The sequence below is a fragment of the Silurus meridionalis genome, chromosome 15 (assembly GCF_014805685.1).
Source record: "Silurus meridionalis isolate SWU-2019-XX chromosome 15, ASM1480568v1, whole genome shotgun sequence".
Taxonomy (NCBI): domain Eukaryota; kingdom Metazoa; phylum Chordata; class Actinopteri; order Siluriformes; family Siluridae; genus Silurus; species Silurus meridionalis.
Window position 1 is genome coordinate 5852327 of NC_060898.1, and position 27420 is coordinate 5879746.

General features: G+C 36.1%; 1 protein-coding gene across 1 annotated transcript; it reads right to left on the reverse strand.

Moving 5' to 3' along the window:
* Nucleotides 1-2529: 2529 nt before the first annotated feature.
* On the reverse strand, nucleotides 2530-24195 carry LOC124397710 (cingulin-like protein 1). Its single transcript, XM_046867376.1, has 20 exons — nucleotides 24176-24195; nucleotides 18746-18867; nucleotides 15245-15353; nucleotides 14712-14927; nucleotides 11239-11586; nucleotides 10406-10642; nucleotides 9900-9995; nucleotides 9486-9620; nucleotides 8889-8987; nucleotides 8373-8579; nucleotides 8011-8115; nucleotides 7482-7634; nucleotides 6973-7140; nucleotides 6337-6510; nucleotides 6081-6170; nucleotides 5379-5462; nucleotides 4939-5057; nucleotides 4650-4758; nucleotides 4267-4430; nucleotides 2530-3766 (listed from the first exon to the last, which is right to left on the reverse strand). The coding sequence occupies exons 4-20, from the start codon at nucleotides 14820-14822 to the stop codon at nucleotides 3655-3657; spliced, it is 2511 nt and encodes an 836-aa protein (XP_046723332.1). The 5' UTR covers nucleotides 14823-14927; nucleotides 15245-15353; nucleotides 18746-18867; nucleotides 24176-24195; the 3' UTR covers nucleotides 2530-3654.
* Between the last annotated feature and the right edge of the window lie 3225 nt (nucleotides 24196-27420).

Below are 27420 nucleotides of genomic sequence, written 5' to 3' on the forward strand. Positions count from 1 at the left end.
TGTATGTGGAGTTGTATTGTTTGGATCGTGCTGAGAACACAGTCTGCAAACACACAAGAACAGTCTGGTTTAGGATCTAAAACTTCATTTGTTTCATAACTTTGATTGAAAAACATTTTGGACAGTGTTCCTTAGGCTTAATGGTGTAATTTATCATTCTAACCATTATTGTGTATTACATGTAGCTAAAAAAAAACACCTCAGACTGCCTACTGTATATACTGAACTTCTCGCATGTAGTTCGTGTGCCAAAAACTCTTTTTGTATTGCATTAATTAGTTTGATACAGCTTACCTTTTACATGTGCAGAATCATTATCAAATGTGTGAGTACCAAAATAAATGTGTAGACCACAACAGAGTCTTTAACGAGGAGGGCTAATTCTAGTTCCTAGCATACAAAAATTAGACTTTTAATTATACTGGATATTTTCGGAGCCCCTACTCCTAAATGTACAGTACAGTACATATATACATGTGTGTGTGTGTGTGTATATGTGTATAATGTGTATATATGTGTATATATATATATATATATATATATATATATATATATATATATATATATATATATACACACACACACACACACACACACACACACACACACACACACACACACACGATTTAGTTCAGGACTATGCTGTATTTATATATTAGCTAATGGAACACTGAGCTAAAGCTAAATCGGTCTGATGGTATGGGGAAGGTACAGAAGCATATCTAGATGTATGTTACACATGAACTGACTTACAGTGTATTAAATTAGTTTACAGTGTTAATTCTAAGTGTTGAAATTCGCCACAGTGCTCATTTAATCCGGTGCTGAGAATCCCACTATATAAACAATGGTAAAATGTTGACAATAGCTCTATGTATTTTTATTTTTAATTAGAACATGTCTTTCACTTGTGTTTTTCCTGAAACAATTAAAAAATGTAAATCTCCTTAATTTAATTAAAAAAAATAACTAACGTGCCAGTTTCAAATATAATTGTTGCAAAAAAGAAAAACAAAAAGGAAAACCTGCTTTGTGTGTACATGAATGTAAATCTCAGTCAATTGCTGACCTGCAAACTCTTGGCTCTGTATCCTGTCAGGCTTTGATCATGAGTAGCAGTTTTCTATTTTTTTTTTTTACCCTTTTCATTTTTAATAACTATTTTTTGATTTTTTGAACGCATACTCTAGTGAACACCCACCTCCTTAAAGAAATCACATGAAAGTAGCTATAAATAGCACAAGTTCAGCAAAATGAGCAAATTCTTATACTCGGTTCAAGTAAAGTTTACAAAAATATACAAGAAACCCATTCGTGCTCCTTCAAAAAAGTCTATGGTTTTAAGGTCCTAATTTTTTTTTTTTTTTACTTCTCTCAGTGCCAAAACAGCCCTTTTGTTTCCACGTACCGACCTCAAGGTTCTCTTTATGGCAAGTGTACAGAAATGTTTCATTTCCCTTCCAATTTCTGAAACCAGTTTTGGAAAATGGCACCCATTTTTTCACATTCCAATAAATTATCTTGGCATGAGATGACATGGGGTAACTGATGATAATTTCATTAAGCTTTGACCAGAATAAAGAATAAAAAAATAAATAAAACATGAGAAAGTCTGGGAAGTTTACATTAGTTTTCTCTCATTGTGCCTGTCTAGCTCTCCTTACAAACCTGCAGACCTTTATTACAGTATGTACACAGCTCTACTATTAATGAATGCATATAAAGTAGGTATGGAGTGTAACAAGAAACCAGGTTTCTCTGAGTTGTTTACTTGGAGAACATTAATTTGCGAGTGTTCCGTATGTTCTTTATGAATAAAGACAAATGCCTACAGCTCCTTGTGTTCAAACGATATCTGTGTGAACAACATGTATTAGTTTGTACAGTATAGTTGGTGTATTTGAAGGCTATAAACTGATGGGTCAGTATGTGACCATGATGCGATTTTGATGTGCGAACATGACATTTTAAAGCATGTACCCTTCTATAATACGACTTGCTTATCAGAATAAAATATTCTGTTACAATAGAATCAAATATTTGGGCAGTATACTTAGACTTGATTGTCTATGAGTGTATGATAGTATTCAACATATTAGCTGTATATACTACATGGGGTCAATGTTTTTTTTTTTCCAGGAACCAGTTAACTCACTGATAGCGATTTCAAACAAAGTCTTATACATGACTTGAATTCAGTACAGCATGTCATAAAGGTTGACTATTCCTTAAGGCACACATTGATTCTGCATCCATATTCAGATGAACGACACAACCTTTGTGTGAGTTCACAAATGTATATTAATGCATATACAGTATAAGGAACAGTAGCATGGCCATGCATAATAGCACATTAGCATGAGGGACAGAGGAAAAATTCTCCTAAGAGTGAAGGACACCCTTTATCCATTTTGTTATTCTAATTCTGTGTTGCTAAAAGCATGAGAATATTCTGGCCAAACTAAATCTGTATCAACACTAACCCACACACACACACACACACACACCAGCTCAGACCAACAAGAAATCTTAGCGGTTTTGTTTTTTATTTTTACAGCAGGATAGGACGACCATATTTGAATAATTAGTATGAACACACACACACACACACACACATTTATAACAATGCTGGCTTTAGGAAAGCATTTTTTTTTATGTATATTCAAGCGAATGAGCTCCTTTTAGAGAAAGGATTTAGATGCAACTGAATTGAAGCCAGTGTCCATTTACATTACAATTCAATTCATGATTCATTATAATGAACATTAGCATATTTGGCCGAAATATTTCAAGTCTAGAAACGATGGATTATAGCTCTCGGAAATGCAAATGACTGTTTATTTGTTTATTAAATAAAGCTATTTGGGATACACCAACAAGATCTCATTTGCATAAAAGCACAATCCTAAAATGATGATAAATGTGTGGCTTGAACAATTGGTCTATGAACAAGATATAAATGTAACCCTTCATATGAGGATTTTAGTTTAACTAATAAAAACAAACCTGAAATTTGAAATATTTCAATTTAAATGTATAGCCTTAAATCACAGCACAAAAACAGTGTTTAGTTTCTTTATAGTTCTTATATAAAATAGTTCAAAACTAATTGCTTAACGCTTCTATGCCTATCCATACAATCTTCAATGAACAATTAATTGGTTAATGTTCGCAAAAGTATTTACATTATTCTTATAGCATGTACACCTCTGAAGGACAGAAAAAAAGGAAGAAAAAAAAAGAAATTAAATAGTTAAATCTTTCTGCTATACAGTTAAAAAATAAAACAGTGCAAGGCGTGCACATTGCTCTATGGAAATCACGTTATGTGATCTGTCTGGCAGCAAGAACATATTTACCTCTTTACCCCTGCAAAACATGTAGCAGTTAAGCATTTTGTCTAGACTTAAAAACACTGTCCATGTAAAAGTCGATTATAAAAAAAATAACCCACCAACAAACAGAAGTTTCCTTTCCCAGTTATAAAGACTGGTTAGATCCCAGCTATTAAAGTTAATGACACATTTGGATAGTTTTGTTTTGCTGGAGCTTAGTTTGTTGTAAATGTTTTTGCAACTGGTATTTCTACTTGTCAAACATTCACTAGCTTTATACATTCACCAATCACATTCTCTCTCTCTCTCTCTCTCTCTCTCAATTCTGGCCTGAATTGGTCTCAGCAGGCTTCTTTTCCTCTTCTTCATCATCAGACAACTTTAGCTTTAAGGTATCCAGCGACTGCCTCATCATTATTGACTCCTTTCTCCTACAAAAAAAATCATAAATAAGAATAGGTTAATAAAATACATTTAGGCTTTGTAAAGGCATATATATAAGTGTAAAAGGATATATATAAGTGTAAAAGAAAAAATATAAATTATAATTATTGCTTATATAATTAATCAATTACTACAGAGACTTTAGTAGCACACATTTCTGTTTAAGGTACATTTCATATCACAGAAACACATACTGTAGCTGTGAACAGGGGGTGGGGTCCTGTTTATATATCTTGGTGCAAACCGAATGTCCCCACAAGGATATAAATATTTTACATGTTTGTACTTGTTGGGACATTTGACTGGTAATCAGAGTTAGATGAACATGTATTAATTATACACATCAGTATTAATATTATTAATTATACTCTGGATCAGTTGGGAGAAACTTAAACTGTTGGCACCAGGCACAATGATTATATGCAACAGAGACAACAGAGAAATGAAAGCGTGTTTACATCACATATATGTATATGGAATAACTCACTTCATGTGTAGCTGCAGGTCAAGCAGCTGTTTCTGTAATCGAGCAGTGGAATCCCTCTCCTCTGTTAACTCTCTGTGTGTGTGTCTGAACTGAGCCTCACGGCGACTCGCCTCCTCTTCTGCCTCATTCAGTTGCCTTTTCAGAGATCTCATTCTCTGAGTCATCTATACACACACAAAACAGAATATTGGTTAATTTACAAATCCATAATCACTCAATGAAACAATCGTATCATATCATGGCTGACCCTGCACTCAAACCCCTACTTGCTACCACCACTGTGATATGATATATTTATATCCCAGTGATCATATATTCAACTCATCAACTCCACGAGCGCCATCTAGTGGTAAAAATGAATAAATACAGTGTAAAGAGTGTACCAGGTCTTTTTGCTCATTAGCGGTCTTGTGCTCGTCCTCCATCTGATCACTCAGTTCATTAATTTTCCTCTCCAGCTTACTGATGGTGTTGTTCAGTACCACTTTACTTCTGCAGAGAAACATAAGAGTTATAATATAAGTGAGTGCACATGTTTACATTAGTGAACTTTCTGCAGGCAGTTAATTACAATCTAATTGTGTATATTAAGCGTATGTATGTGTGTACATAGACACAGAATGTTGTGTTTTAGTGTTTGTGTGTGTGTGTGTGTGTGTGTGTGTTTATTACCTTTCTTCCATTCTCAGCATATTCTCCAGTTCTTTAGCTCTGGCCTCTGCTTTAGTGACCACATGCTCCTGAACTCTGTTGTTCTGCAGCTCCTCGATTTCACTACGCAGCTCTCGTACCTGTGAATAAAATAACCATTATATCACAAGTAATTAACACAATATTATTATTAAATGATATAATAAATATATTATAAATACAATATAATAATATATTATTAAACACCACCACGTATGCACTTGATACATCACATTCTAATTTATTAGACATTTTATAGCTAAACCTCAATATCACAGATGTCATGTGTTGAGGTCAGACAACATAGAAGCATCAGTGTTTGATAACTGACTATTACTGATTAATGACTCTGCATTTCATCATTACACTTAATTCACCTGCACGTTATTATCTAAAGTAAAATCATATGTATATGTAGATACCTGTCTCTCCAGAATCAGTTTCTCACACTCCAGCTGATCATTTAAGTCCTTCTCGTTTATCAGTTTCAACTGAATCTGTTCGAACTGCAAGATAAAAAAACAAAAACCATAAGTCTTATTTTTAACAGTTTAAGGCAAAATTCTATAATAAATAAAATACAATAAATGAATTTCTTAAATCTCTACCTAGTCCAGCAAAAAACTACACAACTATCCCCTTCAGTTGTTGTACATTTTCTTCATTTGACTTGCTATGTAGCTCATAATTAAGATATCACTTAAAATATCAGGGGATAAGGTTCAGCTGGTCCAGCTCCTCAGGCTGGAGAAGTTTGTTAAATGTGTGGTTTTATGTTGTACACCATTGTGAGATTAGGGGTCATGGATAGGGTTATAAAAGGAGTTGGATTAGATCCAGCTCCACCCACTAGACTTTTATTGACTCTCTCCAAACATCTTTCAGATAACTACATGCACAAAATTTAATACACTTTCAACTTCTTAATGATCAGACACAATATAGAAAATTCAAGATGAATCGACATGGCTGATGGGACAAAAATGTAACCAATTCTCTGTCCAAAATACAAACAAATAATTACCAACATTTGTCCTCCTTTAACAATAATTTGAGAAAATTTATATGGACATCATAATAAATACAAATCAAACAAAACACAGCTGTAGAATGTATGTATTGACCTGCTCTAATGCTCGCTTGTGTTTTGCAACAAGTCTTTGCTCATTTTCGTGAAATTCCTCCAGGTCAGTGTCCAGATCAATGATTCTTTCCTAAAGCACACAAAACACACATTAAACCGCTGTAGGATTTGACTGTGTGTATATGCGAGGTGATGAGGTCATTTGAATTAGTTTGTCATCAGTTGGAAAATAGTTTTTGCATATATGCCCTTAAGGACATGATTATTATATTAAGAATGGAATGTGTGTATGTTACCTGTGCCTGTTTGAGCTGTTTGCTCAGATCGTCTTTGGTCTGTGTGACTGTGTTCAGTTCCATCTGTAAATCCTCCACTGCTCTCTCAGCCTGTTTACACTGAAGCTGAATTTTCTCCCTCATTTGGATCTCATTCTCTAGAGACTGCTCCTTATCCAACAGCTTATCTGAGACCTACACACACACACACACACACACACACACACACACACACACACACACACACACACACACAGCTCTTATGAGAATTTTGGTGTAAAGAATTGGATATGGAGAGTGAATGTAATTGTCTACATGGAAGGAAATTGTATTTTTATCGAGGAAGTACTGTATTCTTTATACTCTATCACTTTTTATTAAGGAAGCTGCCTTACATTTTCACAAGTTTGAGTTTCGTAGGATTTGTCATTACTGTTTACTATGGAAAACTGTTTATACCACAATCCAAAAGTTCTTTTTGTGGCGCCAATTATTTTCTATTTATATTATAATGGTTTATATGTGTTTCACGATATTTCATTTTGTTTTAACACTTGCAAGTATTCCGTACTCCAACATTGAACCCACAGCCCTCAAAGTGTAAGTGTTGTGCAAAAATCCTTCTCCTCCAGGCAGTGCATGTGTGTATGTGTATACCTCTCCCTGTAGGCGGCTGACGATCTGCTGTAAGCGCATAATCTCCTGCTCCTTCTCCAACACACACTCCTCCAGCTCCTCCACTCTCAGCCGTGTGTCTACTCTGAGTTTCTGCTGTAGACTAAGTTCAGTACTTGACTGAGCTGCCTGCTGCAGAGCCTCTGCCAGCTAACACACAAACGCAAACACACACAAAGTAAAAATGAGCCGCTGTGTATTAGTTGTAGCTTATTGAACCAATATCTTTTCATGAAATCTTCCTAAATCTTTCTCCATCACATAAAATTTACTGTACTGTAGGTGTGCATGTGAACAATGTAGAAATATATACATATAAGCTTGTGCAGTTGTGGAAGTTCTGAAGGTGCTGCAGCGCTCCCTACTGTCAGGATGTTCTATAAGCAACAGTTGCTAATTTTTGTCATTTGTGTTTTCTTAACAGGTTGTTTATTAAACAGAAATTACAGCACACATTTTCTGCATGTGTGTGAATGTGTCTGCATGTTCACCTCAGTCTCCAGTCGATCTACAGTGCTGCTGAGCTCTAATGCTTTCTTCCCCCTGTTTTCTTTTTCAATCTCCATTTCCTCCAGATTCCTCTCAGCCAGCCACAGCTTTTCAGACAGCTCTTGTGCACGCGTGGTCTGCTTCTCCAGAGCTTCCTGTACACACATATATACAGTCAATAAAACTGCTTACACAACAGTAGTCAAAATTTACTCCCATACAGTACATTATACACAAAAAAACACATCTTTGTAGATAACTAATAATACAAATTCCAGGACAGCTTTTTACAATACAAAAGTTTCTAACTAATAACAGTTATTCAGACCTGTTTTCTTACATAAAAAAAAACATTCTATTTTTATTTTATTTTAATGTTCTATGCACCAATTGTAAAATATTGTGTTTCATGCAACTTATATAATAAATATTTTTAATTACATTTGTAGAATTAAATATATAAATGTAAAAAGTTAAATAAAATTCAATATATAAAATTAATTCCCTACACACATGCACACACACACACACCTCTGCATCCTGTATTTTGTTTTTAAGTGACTGTTGCAGAAAGTTAAAGGCATATTCCTGAGTGTTTGCTTCCACCATTATCTCACGGGCCTCTTTCAGCTCCACCTGCAAAACAAACACACACAAGTAAGCCATGTGACAGACACATAATGTTTATTTAAGCATATGAGTATTGCATATATTATGTAGTTCTTTAACTATGTTATGTGTCTGAGCACTTTTTTTACAGAGGAACATCGGGAATATTAGTTGCATAGATCATTACAATAATTTTATAAAAATAAAACAAACAAAACAAATTAACAATTGGTAATGAACAGGTGTTTTATAGATTTGGCTAAAATCTGATAGTTATTTCTTACATCGATTTGTTTGAAACGCTCCACCATAACATTGTTGTCGCTCTCAAGTTCGACAAGTCGGTCTCTCATCCTCTTCATTTCTGTCTGTAGCTGTGTGTTCATACGGAGCAGATCCTCGTTATTCACCAGCAAATTTCGCATCTCGAAACGAATTTGGGTCCTTTCCTTCTCCAGCTCAATGCTTTCTGCCTCCAGAAACTGGTTTCTCTGTAATGAGGAGAAAAATAACATGGTTAGAAATAAATCCAATTCCTCCAGTGTGAAAGCAAAGAACAGTTTCCTTTTTTTTTTTTTTTTTAAATAGCAGAGATGGCATACAGTTGCCACACAATTACTGCTTGTGCAAAATTATTTTAATGAAGTGTTATTACTTTAAACAAGCAATTCTATTATTATTCTTCATAGACATCAGTTATTATGTCCAGTGATGGAAGGTATCCCATTTATTTTCTGAACAATAGCTGAATGTGTATTTAATACTGTAATTTTTTGTGTCAAATCTTGTCTTTTACTTACTCTCTGACATTCCTCTAGCTGTCTGGTCAGCTCTTCAATGTAATCCCGTTTGTTTGGCACATTGCTCCTCAGTAAGAATTGTGATGGAGGGGCTTGCTGCTGAGAAATATAATAAACATAATTAAATTCACAACAAGCTGCTCATCAGAAAACACTGCTCAAAGAACAGATACGAATACTTTGGAAAATATATTTCATCAGTAGCGAGGTAAAGTGCAATTAATTTAAAATATTTTATATTTGATATCACATGTAATACTGCTACATGGCGTTATGGTATCAAGTGACAAGAAAGGATAGAAATGACATGCAAACAGAACAGTGAGTAGCACACCAATTATTTTAATTAAACAATAATAAAATTTAAACAATTGATAACATTTATTTTATGAGAGTTATTTTAAATTATATATATTATTATTATTATTATTTAAGAAGTAAACATATTATGTGACAATTCTTTAGAATAGTTTCTCTGAACAAATGCACAAATTCATTTGCTGGTTTAATTTTAATCCCGTATGCATTTTTGCATATTTTTATGTACTACTTGATAGAGTCATTAATAATGTAAAAACAGAAAGCCAAAGCTCTTACCCCTTGTCTCCGGGTGAGAGTATCAAAGGGAGTGTATCGTGCACGGGGAGCGTTCATGGTGTTCACAGGACTTGGGCTTCGGTTTAAACTGAATAAATTCATCTCAGACATTGTTGGAGACCTCCTCTCTGGCATCTACACAAACCGTTTTGTTAATGCAGGAATCATCACCAAACCATCTATTTATAGTATTATATATTAATATAAATGCACTCCCTAGTCAAAAACAAAAAGCTATATACAGTTTTTATTTAAATGATACTCAGATGAGGTTCCTTTTAACCACTGATTACCACCAGTATATTAAATTTCATACTAGGCACATACCACAATTACATCAAACTATGCAACAAAAATTAGTACATTAGAAAATATCAACATATCTGAATTTTAATAAAGTGCACATAAGTGTACCTTGTACTCGGACATTCGGCTTACAGGGTTGTAATCTAGTGAGATGGTTGAGTAGGGGCTGTTAAAAACTCTTGCAGGCACCTCAGAACTGCCCGTCTATGAAAAGGGACAAAAAACAAACAAAAACAAAAAACACTGTAAATTAAATAATAAGGAGAAAATCTCATCTGCTGAACAGCACAATAAAAAGGCAATAAATAATATTATATATACTTATCTACTTTATACATCTGAGGCCACATGAATAACCACTGCATTTGTGATTGTTTGCTTTGCAGTGAATACTAACAAAAGTAGCTATTTTACAGATATAAAAGCAGGAATGGAAGTAAACATCGTGCATAACAAGATCTCGCATTTTAGCCCTAAATGCTTACTAATACATGCATATATATATATATATATATATATATATATATATATATATATATATATATATATATATATAAAAAGAATTACAGGCAACAAAGGGTCAATTAACATATACATACACAACATCCACTTACCCTGGTGGGACCGCTGTCCCAGTCTTTCAAAGTCAATGATTCCATCGATTTCCAATGTGACATGTTAGTTTTGGAAAGAGTTCCATTGGTACTGATGTCAGTGGGTCCACCCGGTCCACTAGCACCGTTTCTGATCGTATCGGATCCTAGAAACATCTGGTACTTCGGGTTGTAAATCGCTTTAGGGGTAAGTGGATCCTCAGACTCTGGGCTTGTTGGGCCATTTTCTAGGTCAAACTAAAAATCCAAAAAAGAAAGATGAATCATTAAAAAGTGCTTTAGTAGTTGTGTGTGTTTTCATGTTCGAGAGCTTGGATGCACACAAAGGACAAAACATACGACAAGCTTGTGCGTTGAGAAAGCAAAAAACTATTCCAGAAGCAAGCAGTAACAACGTGTGCAAACAAAGCCATGAGAGAAGTGCTGTTGAATTTTAGACAAAGTTGTAGCATACAGTGAGACAAACAAACAAACAAAAAAGCAAATTAGTCCAAGAATCCATGTATTTATGAAGCTCCATCTGCATGAAAACTCACACAAGTCCTTAAAGAGACATAAATGTTCCGTAGACACGAGCGAACCCATGCAGTAAAAAACATACAAGCGTGTCAATACAATATGAGTAATAAATAGTGATTTGATAATTTGTTTCAAAACACATTCATGGCACATGAAGGTTAGTGGTGTGATGATAAGCGATGCAAATGCATTCAGACACAGGTGGCAGCGTTGAAGAGTGTGGAGGTCATGCATGTGACAAAACGCTGCAGCTCTTGCATGCGGAGTGAACACGGATCGCCCGGTCAAGTATGGCAAATTGCACGCACACTTACCCCGTCGGAGTATGAATGTGTATTGGGACCATTGGAAACATTGTTTGACTGTCCGGATGGGGAGGTTACTGTTACAGCCGGAAGGTCGCTCTCTTTTGCATTTTTTCTTTGTTGTGATGGAGAAACACTAGGTGACATCTGCCCACTGCTTTCAGAAGCGGAGAACTTGTGGATGAGGACTTTCACGCTGCCTGATCGTGTGAGACAGGTTGTTTTCATCGACGAGGCCTTCATGTTTTCTCTGCAGTTCTTCTTCTCGTCCTCCATGTTATTAGTGGTTACTGCGTCAAGTCCATTTGAGTGTACGGCAGTGTTTTTCGAGCTACACATGTCCTGCCTGTTTGTTTCCTGAGAAATACACCAATCTATATTTCAAGAGGAATTCAACAGACTGCTTTTGTGTTTTTTTTTTTTTTAAACAAATATAGTAAATGAAATGTTTTGTAAATTATAAAAAAAATTTGTACATCACATTATTTGGATCATTTAACTTAGGCAGAAATCCCTAAAGCAACACAAGTGGCTTAGTTTGCCATTTCTCTGCCTGTCTGAATATGCTATAAAATGTTACAGTTGTCAGATTGACTCTTTATTAAAAAAACTGAGACAATAAGCATATGGAAAGAAAAAAAACTCAGGTGACAACCTGTCTGCACATGAGGCTTCACATGAAACATTTTACTTTAAATCTCCACCTGCGTGACAGCTGAGCTATCGATTTTCAATGGTGTCAATCCCACTTTTTTCTTTCTTCTAATTTTTACCCCCAGTCTCTACAATGGAAAAAAAAAATCCCACTTTGCCTCAGTGGATAATCTCACCTGGATCATGTAGACTTGTACATAAGAACAGCCATGAAATAACAAGGACTATTGTTTACAAGATGCTCAAGAACATTTTAACGTAGTAAAAATTAATAATCCCACAATCTAGTACCACAAATTATTCTTTGAGATTTTCTTTACCTCTGTTGCTTCTAGCTTGCTCATTATATATATATATATATATATATATATATATATATATATATATATATATATATATATATATATATATATATAAATAAATCTACAACAGGATTTCTTTAAAGCTGTAAAGTATTGTTCTAAGCACTGTATAAATAAAATGTAATTGAACTGACAGTGATACTCAAGCTCTAGTTATGAGCCGACAAGCAATACTGATCTGATATCCTCATGCAAGCTGTTGCTGAATAATCCCAAACACCATAGGTGCTATGGTGTTACGCTTTAAGACAAGTTGACAACATGTCAACATGACACACGATCACAGCACAAAACACGTAAGTGGATCGGCACAGAAATGTCAAATTAGAAAGGGAGCTGTGAGATGTCAGCGGTTTGAATAAACACAGGTACGCCTGAGAAAAAAGGATGTTAAGGTAAAATGACAGCCTAAACACACACACAGGTGGCTTTGGAAACATGGCTTTGGGTATAGGAAAACTCAACTCAATTGCATCCAGATAAGATACACTAATTCTCTAGATCTATAAATATCTTTTTTCTTACTTATAAACTTTGTTACATGTTATAATAACTGCATGCTTTTGGTTTGGAAAAGCTGCAAAATTGAGCATGTGGAAGGATGAATTTATGTGCTGTTCTGCCAAATGTAATTGCATCATCGTATAGTATTGCATGATTAAAGGGATGAGACAGATTCAAAAACAAAAAAGTCTAATTATATAATGACCTGCATCTATTTCCCCATCTCCTTCTCTCTTTAAAAAAATTAACCTTCATTTGATTGAACCTGACATCTGGTGACAATAAATGTGCCAAACATGGATAAAAACACACATCCAATCACCAAAAAGCCAATAAACACACAAAAGATAATTGTGTAAATCCAAGATCTCCAAATTGGCTAGTGTCCAGTGAGTTACACAGATGAAAAGAGTTCAGCATAATCCAGACACTCACACAGCTTCTGTCCCCAGGGAAAGCACAGGGAATCATGGGAATGCGCTCCAGACCGTTCCCTGAGGGCCGGCTTCAGCGCATCGTTTAGTGTATTTAAAGAGGGATAATCGCTTAATCTAGACTTTAATGTGATTACTTTTCTCCTAAAATATGATCTCATAAATAACGGCAAGCATGTCATCGTTTATCCTTGATCCAAATAAATCAAATCAAAACCTATAAAAAAAAAAAAGAAAGAATATACTGAGTGCAAGCTACACTAATCTTCTGTTACTGTTATAATCCCAATGTGAATGAGAAGAGGTCACTGGTTTAGAGGCTGAATGTGTGATTACCCAAAATGCACCTCTCCCTGGGTGCTTTTCTGGCGAAAGGCCTTCAGTTCGCTGATGGGCTGAAGAGTCCCAATTAGGGGGAAAAGGGCATTACAGTACATCTGTCTCATTCCCACGGCAACCGCACACATGCATGCGCACACTCACATTGAGGATAGGGTAATCAGTTGAAACACTTTATGTGTGCAAGTGTGTGTATTCTGTGTGTTCCTTTGGGGCCTGCTGAAGCGACATATGGTGCTGAATTCAATGTGTCCTGACCTAAATTACTGTGATCAACCTCACATAGCGTGTTGTAATGCTTAAGCATGTTGAATGTGGAATTTAATATCCATTTACCCATTTACCCTCATCCTACCCAAAACAAAGCTACATAAACCCTGCAATTATATTCCAAATATTATCCGACTCCTCAGACGGCCCTCCCTATAATAAAATAAATGCAATTGAGAGCAATGTCCTATTTCACCTGTGCAATAAGTGCACACCACTGAATGCCAGGTTGTTGTTTTTTTTAGGCGAATGGATGCATAAAGGTGATAAATTATGTAGAGCGTTGAATTAAACTTCTCTGTGGCCGTCCAGACTTAACATTCACCGCTACATTTACTGTGCCACTAGCAATGGCTTCCTTGACAGATTTCAGCATATAACATGCAAAAAAATGCTTTAAAAGGAATATATTGAAATGTCCACCTAAAAAATTATCAAAGAAAGACTGATTAAGACTGATTGTTATATCTTCAGGGATTAAACAACCTTAAAACATGAGGTGGATTTTAAATAAAGTCAATTAACACAATTGACAAAACAACACAGCACACACTAGAAATTCCCACTCATTGAAATTCCTATTAATAAAATGTGATGGAAATTCCATCATCTATGAAAATGAAAATTATTTGAACCAGAGACCTTAGTCATTCCCTTACTCATTCATCAACATGATGAGTTGAACTTGAAAGTTAGAGTTCTGCATATACCCAAGTCTCCAAATCTATAATTAAATGCAAGCAAACTAAGCCTTTTCCTTCATCTAACCACAAAAGTAAGCACCTGGAGTCTGCATTTGTACTTCAGCAGAGATTCCCTCAGTGCCTTGCTGTGCAGTGCTGATCCTGCAATGATTTTGTATTACAAAACCTGTGGAAAACAATTGTTTTGCCACATAGAGTATGAAAAAGGCAATTACCATTTGGCTGTCCATTTGACTCTTTCCTGGCATGCCGTTACTCAGTTTATTCGTCAGGTGGTCAAGTTTAGTGCTTTCCTCTCTGTATCTCTGGATGTTTTCTCCAAGCATGCTCAGAAGGGCAACAAGAGCCTGCTCACGAAAATGAAGCTGCTCTGCGTGGGCCGCTATTCCCACAAAACACTTCTGGAGGTGATGTTTGCTCCCAGAAAAGCACTGTAAGACAGAAAGAATAAACAAGAGTGCATTGCTTAGAAGATCAAGCATCCTCAGGTAAATAAATAAAGCTAAACCTGAAACATTTATAACAAAACTTAAACAAATTTAAATTAGTGTCTGATAAATACACTCAACCAAGACCTTTGGAACGTGTCAGACTGGGTGTGTGTTTCTGCTCTTTTCACTCTTGTGCAGCTCTTGATTTAATTACAACTGTAATTAATCAATAGTGTTTGTAAGGACAGTAGTAAAATATGCAGAAATAAAGGAGCTTTTGATTGCTTTTGATTGGTAATGTAGTGTATTTTACTCACAGTGCCGGTCTCTGAGGTTACGTTTCTCTGTTCAGCGTCAGTGTGCAGACTCTCTGAAGCTGCTGTTTCACAATTCAGGACCTTTTTCTGCAGCCGCACCGATGTCAGTCTAACACACACACACACACACACACACACACACACACACACACACACACACACACACAAAGTAAGACATTCTACCCATAAATCTTGCACTATTGTAGTAGGAGATGGCTGTAATCCTTATACATATAATATAGATTTTTGTAAGATTCAGCACAATGAGAGTAGGTCATGGCTTTAAAAAGTCATTAATCAGACTATGGCTCATGAATATATTTCATGGCGCCTCCACTAGAGGGAGATGCACACTCAGGAAACATTGCAGTTTTGTTATTAAAAATAGCATACTTTTTGCTTTAGGTTATGTGTGTGTGTGTGTGTGTGTGTGTGTGTGTGTGTGTGTGTGTGCGCGCAATAGAATTTAGTGAAGCACAAAAATGGCTCTGATCTCACACAACTAATTATGGTACAGGAAACATAGAATCCAGAATGATGATAAACGTTCACCAGGTTTTAAAAACCTCCTCCACTTTCCCACGCTGCCCTTTACGCAGAGTTTTCCACGCGCTTCCAATGAGCTTGCACAGCTGTATTTCAACACATGCGCTTGCTCGAGCTCTCACTCTCCCTCACTCTCATACCACTCCTATCATATTTCCTAAGCAGAGTTACCACACTTGCTTTCATATACTTACCCATATTGCTAATCTCTTCAGGGAGAGAGGAATGCAGCCGTTATACAAGCCTATGACAATTGTGCAACAGTGTGCAGAGCCTTCCCTACAATTACTGAATTGTATTTATTCTTATTTTATGTACGATTGGTTGTTTTATAATTAAAATGCACTTTTTTAGCTATACAACCCCCACCATACAAGTTACTCAAGTGAATTAGTAAATCAGTAAGAAAGTAAGAAACAGAGACAGAAAGACAGGCTGGCAGACATAGGAAACATAAAAAATAAATAAAAAATCTCCTTGCCCCTGCCTAAAACAAATACATAAAGGAGGAAGTTGCATGCTAATGATGCAAAATATGTTGATTTAGCTGATTCTGGTGTCTACTGAAGGGATATAAAACCTTCAAGAGAGCAAAAAGTAAAGAAAAGTGAGAGAGAGAGAGAGAGAGAGAGAGAGAGAGAGAGAGAGAGAGAGAGAGAACAATGTTTTTCCATTGTCACCCATCTGTTAAATTACATTTATAAACTACGTGTCCTTCCTCTGAAGTATCTGCAAACCACATACGTACTTATACAGGTGAAAGCTTCCTGTTACAAAGGAAAAAGTGCTGCGTTTGCTTTAAAAAGAAATCAAACTAAGTAATTGTTTATAATCATCAGGTTAATCATGCATTACTGAATTCACAAAAAATGTTGTTGACAAGTGATAACTCGTCATCTATTTGGTCATAAACTACACATTAACACGGGTCTTAAATGTCATCTTTAGAAATCTCATAATCATTTTTCATGTGGTAACACTAAACTGGAACCTGCGGTGATGTACGTACTATTACTTGGCAAGCTAAAGTCTTTAAAATAACCCTGGATTTAACAGGTAAAAAAAGACACACCCTTTATCAGTGGATTATGTTCTCCAACATGCCTTCACGTGTCTGGTAGGCATGTGGAGAAGTCCCAGGGTGAAACAGTTTTCTCTTACAGTAATGTTCAGTTCAGTGATAGTGATCCTGAACAAAGACATTTTTGTTTGAGATCAGAACATTAAACAGTTAATCTTAATTTCAGTTTCATTTCTTGGTAACATCCAAATGTGTTAGAACAAGGCAATGCTGGAGGCAGACTACCAAACCATTTTAGTACAAGAACACATTAAAAATAATATAAAATAATTAACATTTAATATTTGGGTGAATATTCTGACTGCAATAACTAACCTGTTACTGACAACCTTAATGATGCATTTCTTATTTGTGACTCTTTTCCATGCTTGTACCACAGTTTTTTATTCTTTAGGAGGAAAATGCATGTTCAAATATGTTAAGGTCTATTTATACTTGGTCAGTCTAAAACCTTACACTTTCCCCCCTGATAAAGTCCTTATTTAGGTTAAGAGTGTGTTTTGCATCATTATTTTGCTGCATGATGATTGGGATCGTTGGCATGTTTCTGTAGACGTCTTCATTCATTCAAGCTGCTACAATTGTTAGTTAAATCAACAAAAATATTAGTGACCGTTGCTTGACCCATTAGTTTGTCATCATCCTTTTGTTTTACATACATTGGCCTGTCTATTATTATTCAAAGAGGTTTATCTTGATTACAAAGCATTTGTATATCTATATTTTATGATTCTCAATCTGGTCCTCTGATTCTTACTGCTGATGAGTGGTTAAAAATCTTATGCTGGATATTTCCTCTTATTTTCTCTAAACAGTGGCTTGTGATAACTGAACTATATTTAAAACGACAGTAGTGTACAAGTTACACACAACCAATATGATTGTTAAAATAAGTTGCAAAAAAAAAAAGGAAAAAAAAAGAAAGTGTGTGTGTGTGTATATATATATATATATATGTGTGTGTGTGTGTGTGTGTGTGTGTGTATGTGTGTGTGCTTGTGTATAAAAGAAAATGAAAAAGCATAGTTTGTGTTTGTGTGGGAGAGAGCACATCTCTTCTGTTAATCTGATGTAAACAAACCGGTAACAATTCATCTAGAATGTGGGTGGAGGACTTGGATGTAACCTGACTGACAAGTCCATGTCAGGATAAGTATTTTCTTCAGAGATCTCACTTTCTTCACTGCATGTCACTTTCCATTCTCTTTGCATTGCTCTAATTTACTTTCTGAACTCATTATTAGGTTGTGGTAATTCTGGAGGAAATATATTTTTGTGTGTTTGATGTCATCATAATTGTTGATCTTTTTTCTTTAAGGTTTAATTGATTTAAATAAGGTGCGTTTCTGCATTTTGCATGAGAGTTTGGCTCCCAGGACAAGTTGATATTCTCCTTTCTATTGACTTCATGACCTAGTGTCTTGTTAGAACATATTACAATACCAAAGTGCATTTAAAAAGGCACAGTAGGATGGGAGAAGCTCTGTGCTTATAATACAATGCCACAATGCAGAACATTTAGATCAGGTCTATTCAGGTTTCCTTACCACAGAAACAGAAAGTAAAAAATTCTGCGTGACAATCTGCATCAAACCAGAACAGATGAACAAAAGGCTAATGCTTGCAGTTAAATAACATGCGACAAGTTATTACAGATGCAATCCTGAAATATTAAATTTCTATTCCCCATTAAGCACACAATAGCTAATAAACACAGACTTCTGTCGTAGAAGAAGGTAACACACATAAATGCAGCTAGGGATTGTTTTCAGCTACTGTCCACAGGAGAGCATGTCCATGTGTGTATGTTTGCATGAATATGTACATTATGTAGATGCATATTACAGAGTGTAAGTGAGTGCGTGAGTACTTACTGTTGACTGACGTGCGAAATCTCCCGTTCTGTCTCTCTTTGCAGGGTAATTAATCTGAGGTGACTCTGGGTAATGAGACTCCACAAATTCCCAGCACCGTCACTGATCTTCTCTGGAAAAACCTGTCCGATGTTACAAAATTATAACATTAAAAATAATTACAACACAAAAATACAACAGCTTAAGTATCTGACAAATTTTAAAAGAGTCAGGTATGTACATTTCTCAGAATATTCAAACTTACATTTATAATGTATGGTTAAAAAATTAAATAAAAAAAAAAACTGTTCTTGTAATAATCTAAACACACACATATATGCTGTGTTGATCACTGGCACACAACATAATTATAGCCTCTTGATTCACAAAAACATGCATCAGGTGTTTTGTCAATCCAAAGGACCCAAAGCAGAAGGCACAGATTTAAAATTTAAATGCTTAAAAAACACAATGTAATGAGTAATGCATTATGTGGGCAATTTTGGCCACAATAGTGTTCCAGCCTACAGATGGAAGTGACAGGCGGCTACAGGCCACGTCAATCTGCACAATCTGCAATCTGTTTCGTGTTTTCGCTTCACTTTAACAAGTGTAAGTGGATTTAAGCTGTTTTTTTATTGCTCAGATTTGGAGAATCCACCAAAACCCCAAGGTCTCTACTGAAGCAACATTTTGATAAAATAACATAATTTTTCAAAACTGAGAATATCCATGTAGTACTGTAGCTATTCTATCCTGGTATTATATTAAAATCTGTCTAAATATCCTAATCACACAGCACTGGCTTTGTTTATATGAACTGTTATGATGCTGTATATTTTACAGGAATGTTGAATATCCTAATGGCTTCCCACAATCTAAAGCCAAATACAAAACCCTATATCTAGGTTAGGTTGTTTGTCCCAAGTACTTGTCATGATGAAGGAAGTCTGCCCGTCCTGAAAAGAAGACGTGCCGGTAGATGTAACGTCATCCTCTGAGCATGTAACAGACTCAATTTTGGAAGATTTAAATGTTGGCAAATGAATGTAAAAGAAAAACGAGCGTTTTCCTAATTGCAACAGACCACTTTGCTAACAGGAATACATTTTCACACTCGGTTATCATGAATTCCTGGCAATTGACGCTAATGACAGCTCAACAAACAACCAACATGCTTCTCCAGCACGGTAAAAGCTGCCACGGAAGACGGGCAAGAACAACAGATCTGTTTTGGGAATGAGTTCGAGTGATTCATCATGTGAAAAAGGCCTGGAACGATTTGGGAAAGAAAAAGACAAATGTACGGCCAATTTGCCCTGTGGCTACATCTACAAGCTGCGGTCTGGATCTGCATCCGACAAAACAAGTGTTGGTGAGATAAATGACTAGTCATGTCCAGTTATTGCTAAACATGAGTTTTAGCAATTGTGCTTTGATAAACTTACTGTGATACATGCGTTACTTATTTAAATGAAACTCTATCACAATAAATTCACAATTTTTTCTTGCAAGCAAAAACCAGACAAACAAACTCCTTTTGCCTGTGTTGAAATTGCTTGTAGTGCAACTTATAGAAAACTTTAAAACAGGGCATGTCAAATGTTCAGCTTACTGAATAGAGTTAGAATCTGTGTCCTAAATTTAAAAAGTGTCTTAAATCAATAATCAGCTACTGATAAAATTTGATCAGTTCTTTATTAGAAAAGCTAATACTTTGACATATAAAACCACACATATAATACCACGAGAGAGGTGGTAGCTTACTGGTTAAGACATTGGACTTTGATATAAAAGTTGTGAGAAATCCCAGTCACACCCAAAAGCCACTCCTGGGCCCCTAAGTAAGGCGCTTAACTCCGTAGCTGCTCAGATGTATAAATATGAAAAATATGAGTCGATCTGAATAAGGGCATCTGTCTAAATGCTATAAATGTATATATTCCCAGTGAGGTCCATTTCAGTTCCAGGTTTGGGAAAGCCTTCAGGTTTCCAACACAAAAGGAGTTCAATGGGGTGAATATTGATGCAATCCACTGTGTGGTTAAAACAATAATATGGAGAATCTCTTTTCCTTGATGAAATTGATGAATGTGTTGGAGTTGCTGTTGACATGTTATTTTGCTAGCTAAACATGCGCAGTTACCCAAAACTAGATAACGACTTTACATGTCTTCAATGTAGTTTTGTGCTGAGATCTAAGTGGAAAGATTGTCACAAATTGGGTACATTCCTTGCTGTTTACATAGCAAGGTGATATCTATGAAAAAAAAATGTTTGTTTGAATTTGTTCTGACAGCCACTGATGGCCAAAATATTATTTTAAGATCTGCTTTACCAAAAACACTAATAACAAAAGAGACGATACATTGATACACACCGTTAGCAACGTTAGACTGAATAGAGGAATTAAAAAAAAAAAAGCTTGTGATTTTTCTAAACAAACAAAAAAAATAAATAAAAAAATAAACAGTACCTGGAAGCATATAAATGATTTTTCCAGTAAAAGCTTAGAGATTCCCCCAAGCTAGGACATGGGTGTGACTACTGTAAGGTGTTACGGGAAACAGGAGGTCGAAAACCCCATCAGATCAAACCCCATGCAGTATTAACAGAACTTCTGGTGAAATACATATTACGCAACAAACTGATGATTAAAAACTGGTAAAAAAGAATGCAGACTAAGCAAACATGGGAAGTGTTGTGAAGGAGCTGATGTTTTTAAAGAACAGGAATTCCCAGACTCGTCCTAATCCTTCATGAGAAAAGGCATTAATAAAGGACATGTGGGACCTTTCAAGCACCGCCTGAAATTGAACAACATTAGACAGAAAGAAGCAAACCTGAATCAACATGTAGAGCATCTCAGGTAATTCCAAAACATGAATTGAAACATTAAAAAAACAAAACAAGACTAAAACACAATCGCTCAGCCATGTTAAAGAATATTTGACACGGAGAGCCTTCTGTTCATGTTTGTTTGCCTGCTGCTAATTTCCTGTCACCCTATGAAAAGATTATTTCACTAAGAAAGCTTTGTGCAAACATACAAAACACCTCTTTATCATTACTAGTTACTTTCACAATCGTTAAACTAATCATCCAACACATAAAAAGGAAAGGAGAAAAAAAAAAAGAAAAGAGACTAAGGACAAATTGATCATTAGAGAAAAAATTGACAGGAGGGTTACAATATAGTATTTATATGAACGTTTACTTACAAACTCAAAGGCAGAGGGAAAGCTGCAGGCGCTCATGGTGCATAAAGACTGGGTTCGGGGGAGATTTTGGCTAACGACAGTGTTTAGCATTCTGTCCTGTTGCTGTGGGTGAAAATGTGACCTCCTTCACAAGTCAACCCTGTGTGTGTGTGTGTGTGTGTGTGTGTGTGTGTGTGTGTGTGTGTGTGTGTGTGTGTGTGTGGTGGTGTGTGTGTTGTCTGCTTGATTGATCATTCTCTATTCTCCCCTGGGAGAGTTAAAACGACAAGAGAGACAGGATTAAAAGTGAGTGTTTAAAGTTCGTGTAAGAGAGTGTGTGCGTGTGTGTACTCTCAAGTGAGATGAGCTTTCGACTATATTTCTATATCATTTCCTTGACAGTAAAGTTAATAAGTATTGTTACTATTATAATGAGAAGTCTGTTGTATCATGTCTAAATGTTTTTACTTTGACCAGTCAGACACACACACACACACACACACACACACACACACACACACACACACACACACACACTCGACAGAGTGCCCACCAGAACAAGATTGTTTCTTCAGCAATGTTATAAAGTCAAACACCCTCTTTTGGAAGTGGAAATAACTCAGGTGGTTAGAAATGATGGTGAACTACAAAGTTTTATATTCTTGGTAATTTATACTTGCAACTGCGTTCAAACATATTTGTGTGGTGACTGAAAGTGGGTTTATGGGTGGCACAATGTGATGATATGTACAGATCTAAAATCCAAACAGAGCATCTTTGATACTGCGTGTGAACCAGTCTACAAGTGATCCTCACTGGTTGAGGATGGGAGGCGTTTCTAGTAAGTGGGTGTAGTCAAAAGGTTCAGAGTAATATTTTAATCTAATTGATTTCTGATACAGGGCTATAATGTGGAAAAAAATGCTGATGTTCAGGAAGATGGAGAAGAGTGAGAACATTCTCATACACTGTTGGTACAAAGTGAAACGGAACTAAATAACCATAAATCTGAAGACTATGTATCAGTTCAGGTTATTTACGACTTTACATTACGTTACCTTAGTGTTTTAAAAGAAAACTAATCTGGTTTGCTTTAAAACCCAATAGCTGTCTTTCTTTGTTCTCTTGATCCTCTCCATTACTCTGAAGTGAAATGCGAGATTTGAATTTAAGCGTTTTATTGTCTGTCCTTTAACGAACATTTGTGTTACATGCAAGTATGAAGACTGACACGTATGCAACCGTCCACCTATGACACCTGCCCAGAAACAGACGCAAAAACCAGGCCGAATACTAACTTCAAAATTTAATCACACAAAAATGGTCTGCTTTAATCTACATGAATAGGTGTTCAACATATATATAAGCATATCAGCAGATACCAGTCAAACGAACTCAAACCTATATTGCGTAACTGATAAGACAGTTTTAGTGTATGCACACCTTCTTTAACCCTTGCCCTGAAATGAATCAAGCACATTACCTTTACACTAATAAACACATGCACATTTCAAAATATATATATTTTTTATTTATATCTCATAGAAGACAAGCTGTTAGTTTTAATGATTTTTAAGGCGAACAGCTCAAACGGTGCCTACTATAAACATATCCTTTTATCAGCAAATTCTGATCAAGAAGTTTACCCAAATTCTTCATGGCAACAAAACAAAACACACAGGCATGGGTGATTTAAGATAATAACGTTCCTGTTTTAGCTTCTAAAGCAAGGGTGCGTCCCAAAAACGACTGTCACATAAGAGCTCATGTTAGATTGTACTTTGCTAAGAAAGGCTAAAAGAACATTTGGAAGAGGGTAAAAGATTCGGTGTAACAAAGACGATCAGTGAAAACCTACGTGTCCGGTTATGACTGTGTAGTGTAGCATTCTATGAGATGGCACTCTAAAGAAAAGCAACACATGTACCCAACGTCAAAATCTGACAAAGGAACGCTAAGATGGGCGTTTTATTAAAGTGTCTGATGTTCTGGTAAACTAGAAATGAGTTCATGTGTTTGAAACCTAGCCAAAACCAACCTCTAAAGCCTCAGAGCATGTAAGTGTGTAAACATGCCGAGAGTGAGGAATCATCCAGGACATATTGATCATCATTCCAAAACACCATGTACAGTTTTGACACTGTTTATTAGAATTAGGATTAGAATACTAAAATAATGTCTTCTCTAATGTTAAAACAGTCATGTATGATTGCAGAATGAACAATTAAACTCACACCAGGTGATGTCTTACCTGCTCAGGTTCATCGTGCCTATTCCATAGCGGAGGAAAGAAATTTACAGATCAACGGTGAAATGAAGTGCAGCAGAGGAGGAGGAGGAGGAGGAGAAGGGTGGGGGCTAAACAACTAGTTTTTCCAGTCCCTTTGCATGTGTAAACATAGGAGAACATTATTATGCACAGGGTGTCAAAGTAACCATCAAGTTTTAAAGATGCCTTTTGGTTCAAAATCAATCATTCAATCAATCAAGCATCAACAGTTACTGTACTCTAATGTTTATTATGAATACTAAGAGCTAAATCATTACGCTGACCTCCTCAGCTCATCACTGGGTGTAAATGTTACCATTTTAAAACTACTCTTGCAGGAAAGATGTACAAATTTTAAGAAAATAAAATCAAACCCCTAAACAAATCCTGAGAACTTTTCTCCCTTAAAATATGATGCTCTGATCTACCTGTACTGCAATTAAGTGAAGTTAAGCAACTCCTAATGCAACCGAGTGACTCATTTGTATCTGCTGGCATGCAGGTGAAAAGGATTACGAGGGGAAAAAAAAACAGGTGTGTGAGGGTGGGGCAGTGTCGGCAATCAGTGCAGCATTTAGAAAACATCTAGTCTCTCCAGCAGGCGAGATGTGGGTGTGGGTGTGGGTGTGTGGAGGAAGTTGACAGTGTGTGGGACAGAGGAGAAAAGTGTATGAGTGACTCAGTACCAAAATATTTAAAAGGGGCTGGAGTCAGTGCATTTTTGGAGGCTGGACGATTATGTGCGAGTCCAGGGGATCGTGAAGAATTGGAAATTGCACATTTCTTACCAACTTTATTAAATAAAAGGCCCCCTCATAAAAGGGTCAGTTGTTAAAAAAAACGATTTAACCTTTATAATGTGACAATAAAGCCTTTTAGAACTGGATGCTGTCACACCCGAATAAACATGATTGTAAGATCATATAAAAATAAGTAGTTGTTTTTTAACAAGTTCTGATTTTCTGTACAAAAAGAGTAAAAACTGAACAAAAACGTTCTTCGGATATTGAGAAGTTTTCCTGTTTTGCTTGCAACAATTGTGGATGCTCTGGTTCTAATCTAATAACTTCATGAATGTTGCTGTCTGTTCTTCTAAGGCGCTGATGATGCTGGATGATGAACATGATCAATACCCAAACTGTTGGGACCTTAACATTTGTGGCTGTATAATAACACTGGTGGCTAAGTTTGATCTTCATTGCATGGTCATAGTGAGGAGTGAATCAAGCAGACGGTGAATCAAGCATCTGAGGAAAAGGTATGCTCCTTACCACAATATTGGTAGGTGGAGTAAACAAGATTTCAGAGGGTAGGGCCAAATGCAAAAGCTGTTAACAATAATGCCACAGGGCGATAAAAAAAAGACGAGAGCTCAGGGAAGCCTTCCTTACAGAGTGCTGAGGTACGTTCAGTAGCTGTAGCTCATTCTCAAAGCTTAAGGACCACATTAGCATGATCATAGTGTAATTTAGGAGTGAGACTCATCAGCTTGGTGTGTGGGAGTGTTCAACACTGCTTTCTTCACCAAAATACCGAGATGCTATTGTAAAATAATACCTCAAAAAAAGTCACATATGCATTACTTTTGTATTTAGGTCTTGTGTAGCCTTTTATTTTTTTGCCCAGAACGTATCTTGAGCTAGTTCTGCAAATGATGGTATTTATTTCTTATTTATATCTTCTGTAAGCTCTTTATCTGACATGCGACTCTGACATTATGGGGACAATACAAGCTTATTAGGTTTCCGTCCACTTCACTTTAGGACAGTGTATTAACTATAATTTAAAATATTTACAAATAACTATAGTCATAAAAAGATAAAATGGGTAGAGTATTTTCAATTTACTCATGTGCATATTCTTAATTATGATGACATGGAGCTTCATGTCCTCAGCGTCATGTCTGTCATGGCATCATTTTCTTCAGCCATGTCAGATATTTGACCTGGTGACTTCACAAGCCAGTCCAACAACTAATATCTTCTCAGGCAGATCTGATTATTCACTAATGGAAGCAATTAGTGTTGGTGTTTCATACCTTAGGACAAACTGCATTACATCACTGCGGTGGTTTAAACAGGCCATAATCTTATCACGAAGCATCTCAGCTTCCAAGATAGCATTTTTCTATTATTTAGGTCACAGTAACCTCCTGTTAAACCAGCTAATGTGTAAATATTTGAATTTGCTAAATGTTTAGACAATGGTTTGGGGAAAAAAAACAAATAATCCATTTCTTTTAAAATTCATTACTGAAAGTGAAACTACCCAGGCTTTGTTTTAGCTGTTGGCATTGCCATATTACAGTTAAACATGCCTGGTCTGAGTGGCTGCCATCCAAATCTCAGCTTCACCAGTGGCTCATGGAATCATGCTGCAACATATATGATTGTTGCTAAGACAAAACAACTCAGCTGAGAGGAATTTGTTCCAAAAGTCACTTCACCTCCCGAACAAATTCCAGAAAACGCCCTTGTTCACTGTTTCTAGGAGACACGAGATGCCAAAGTCTAGTTTATGATTGTAAATGGCCTCTCCCTACTGAAGGTTAACTACACAGCATACTATTCCATCTTTTCTTACTAATAGCAGTTTCCTAAACAAATAATTAAACACCCGTATGGCCACCGCAGTGTTACAGCATTTAATGTTTTAAGCACATACCATGCTGTACTAAAAACGTCAGATTCTATTGGTCAGTGTATTAATCACACCGTGTAGCCAAAAGCCTAGCACCCCTCCTGTTTTCCTTCCGTTGGAGTAGTCGTTTATCTCATCACTTGTTTTGTTGTGTTCAGATCCAGACTGCAGATTTAGCCACGGGACAATCTGGCTACATATTTCTGTCGTTCTCTCATCCAAAGTGTTCCAGGCCTTTCTAATGATGAATCACTCAACTTCATTCCCAAAACAGATCTGTTGTTCTTGCAGTCTTCCATGGCAGCTTTTACCATGCTGGAAAAGCATGTTGGTTGTTTGTTGACTTGTCATTAGCTTCAGCTGCCAAGAATTCACGAACACTGAGTGTGAAAATGTATTCCTATTTGCAAAGTGGACAGCTGGATTTAGCCAAGCTTCCTTTTTTTACCTCCCAATGCAAAACAGATGATAAGTATTATTTGCACAATATTTCTGAACTTACTGCTAGTGGGGTCTAACAATTATTTTTTATTTCATTAGTTATTAAAGAACATCCACAATCCTTGCCAAACTGCTTTTCTCAAATG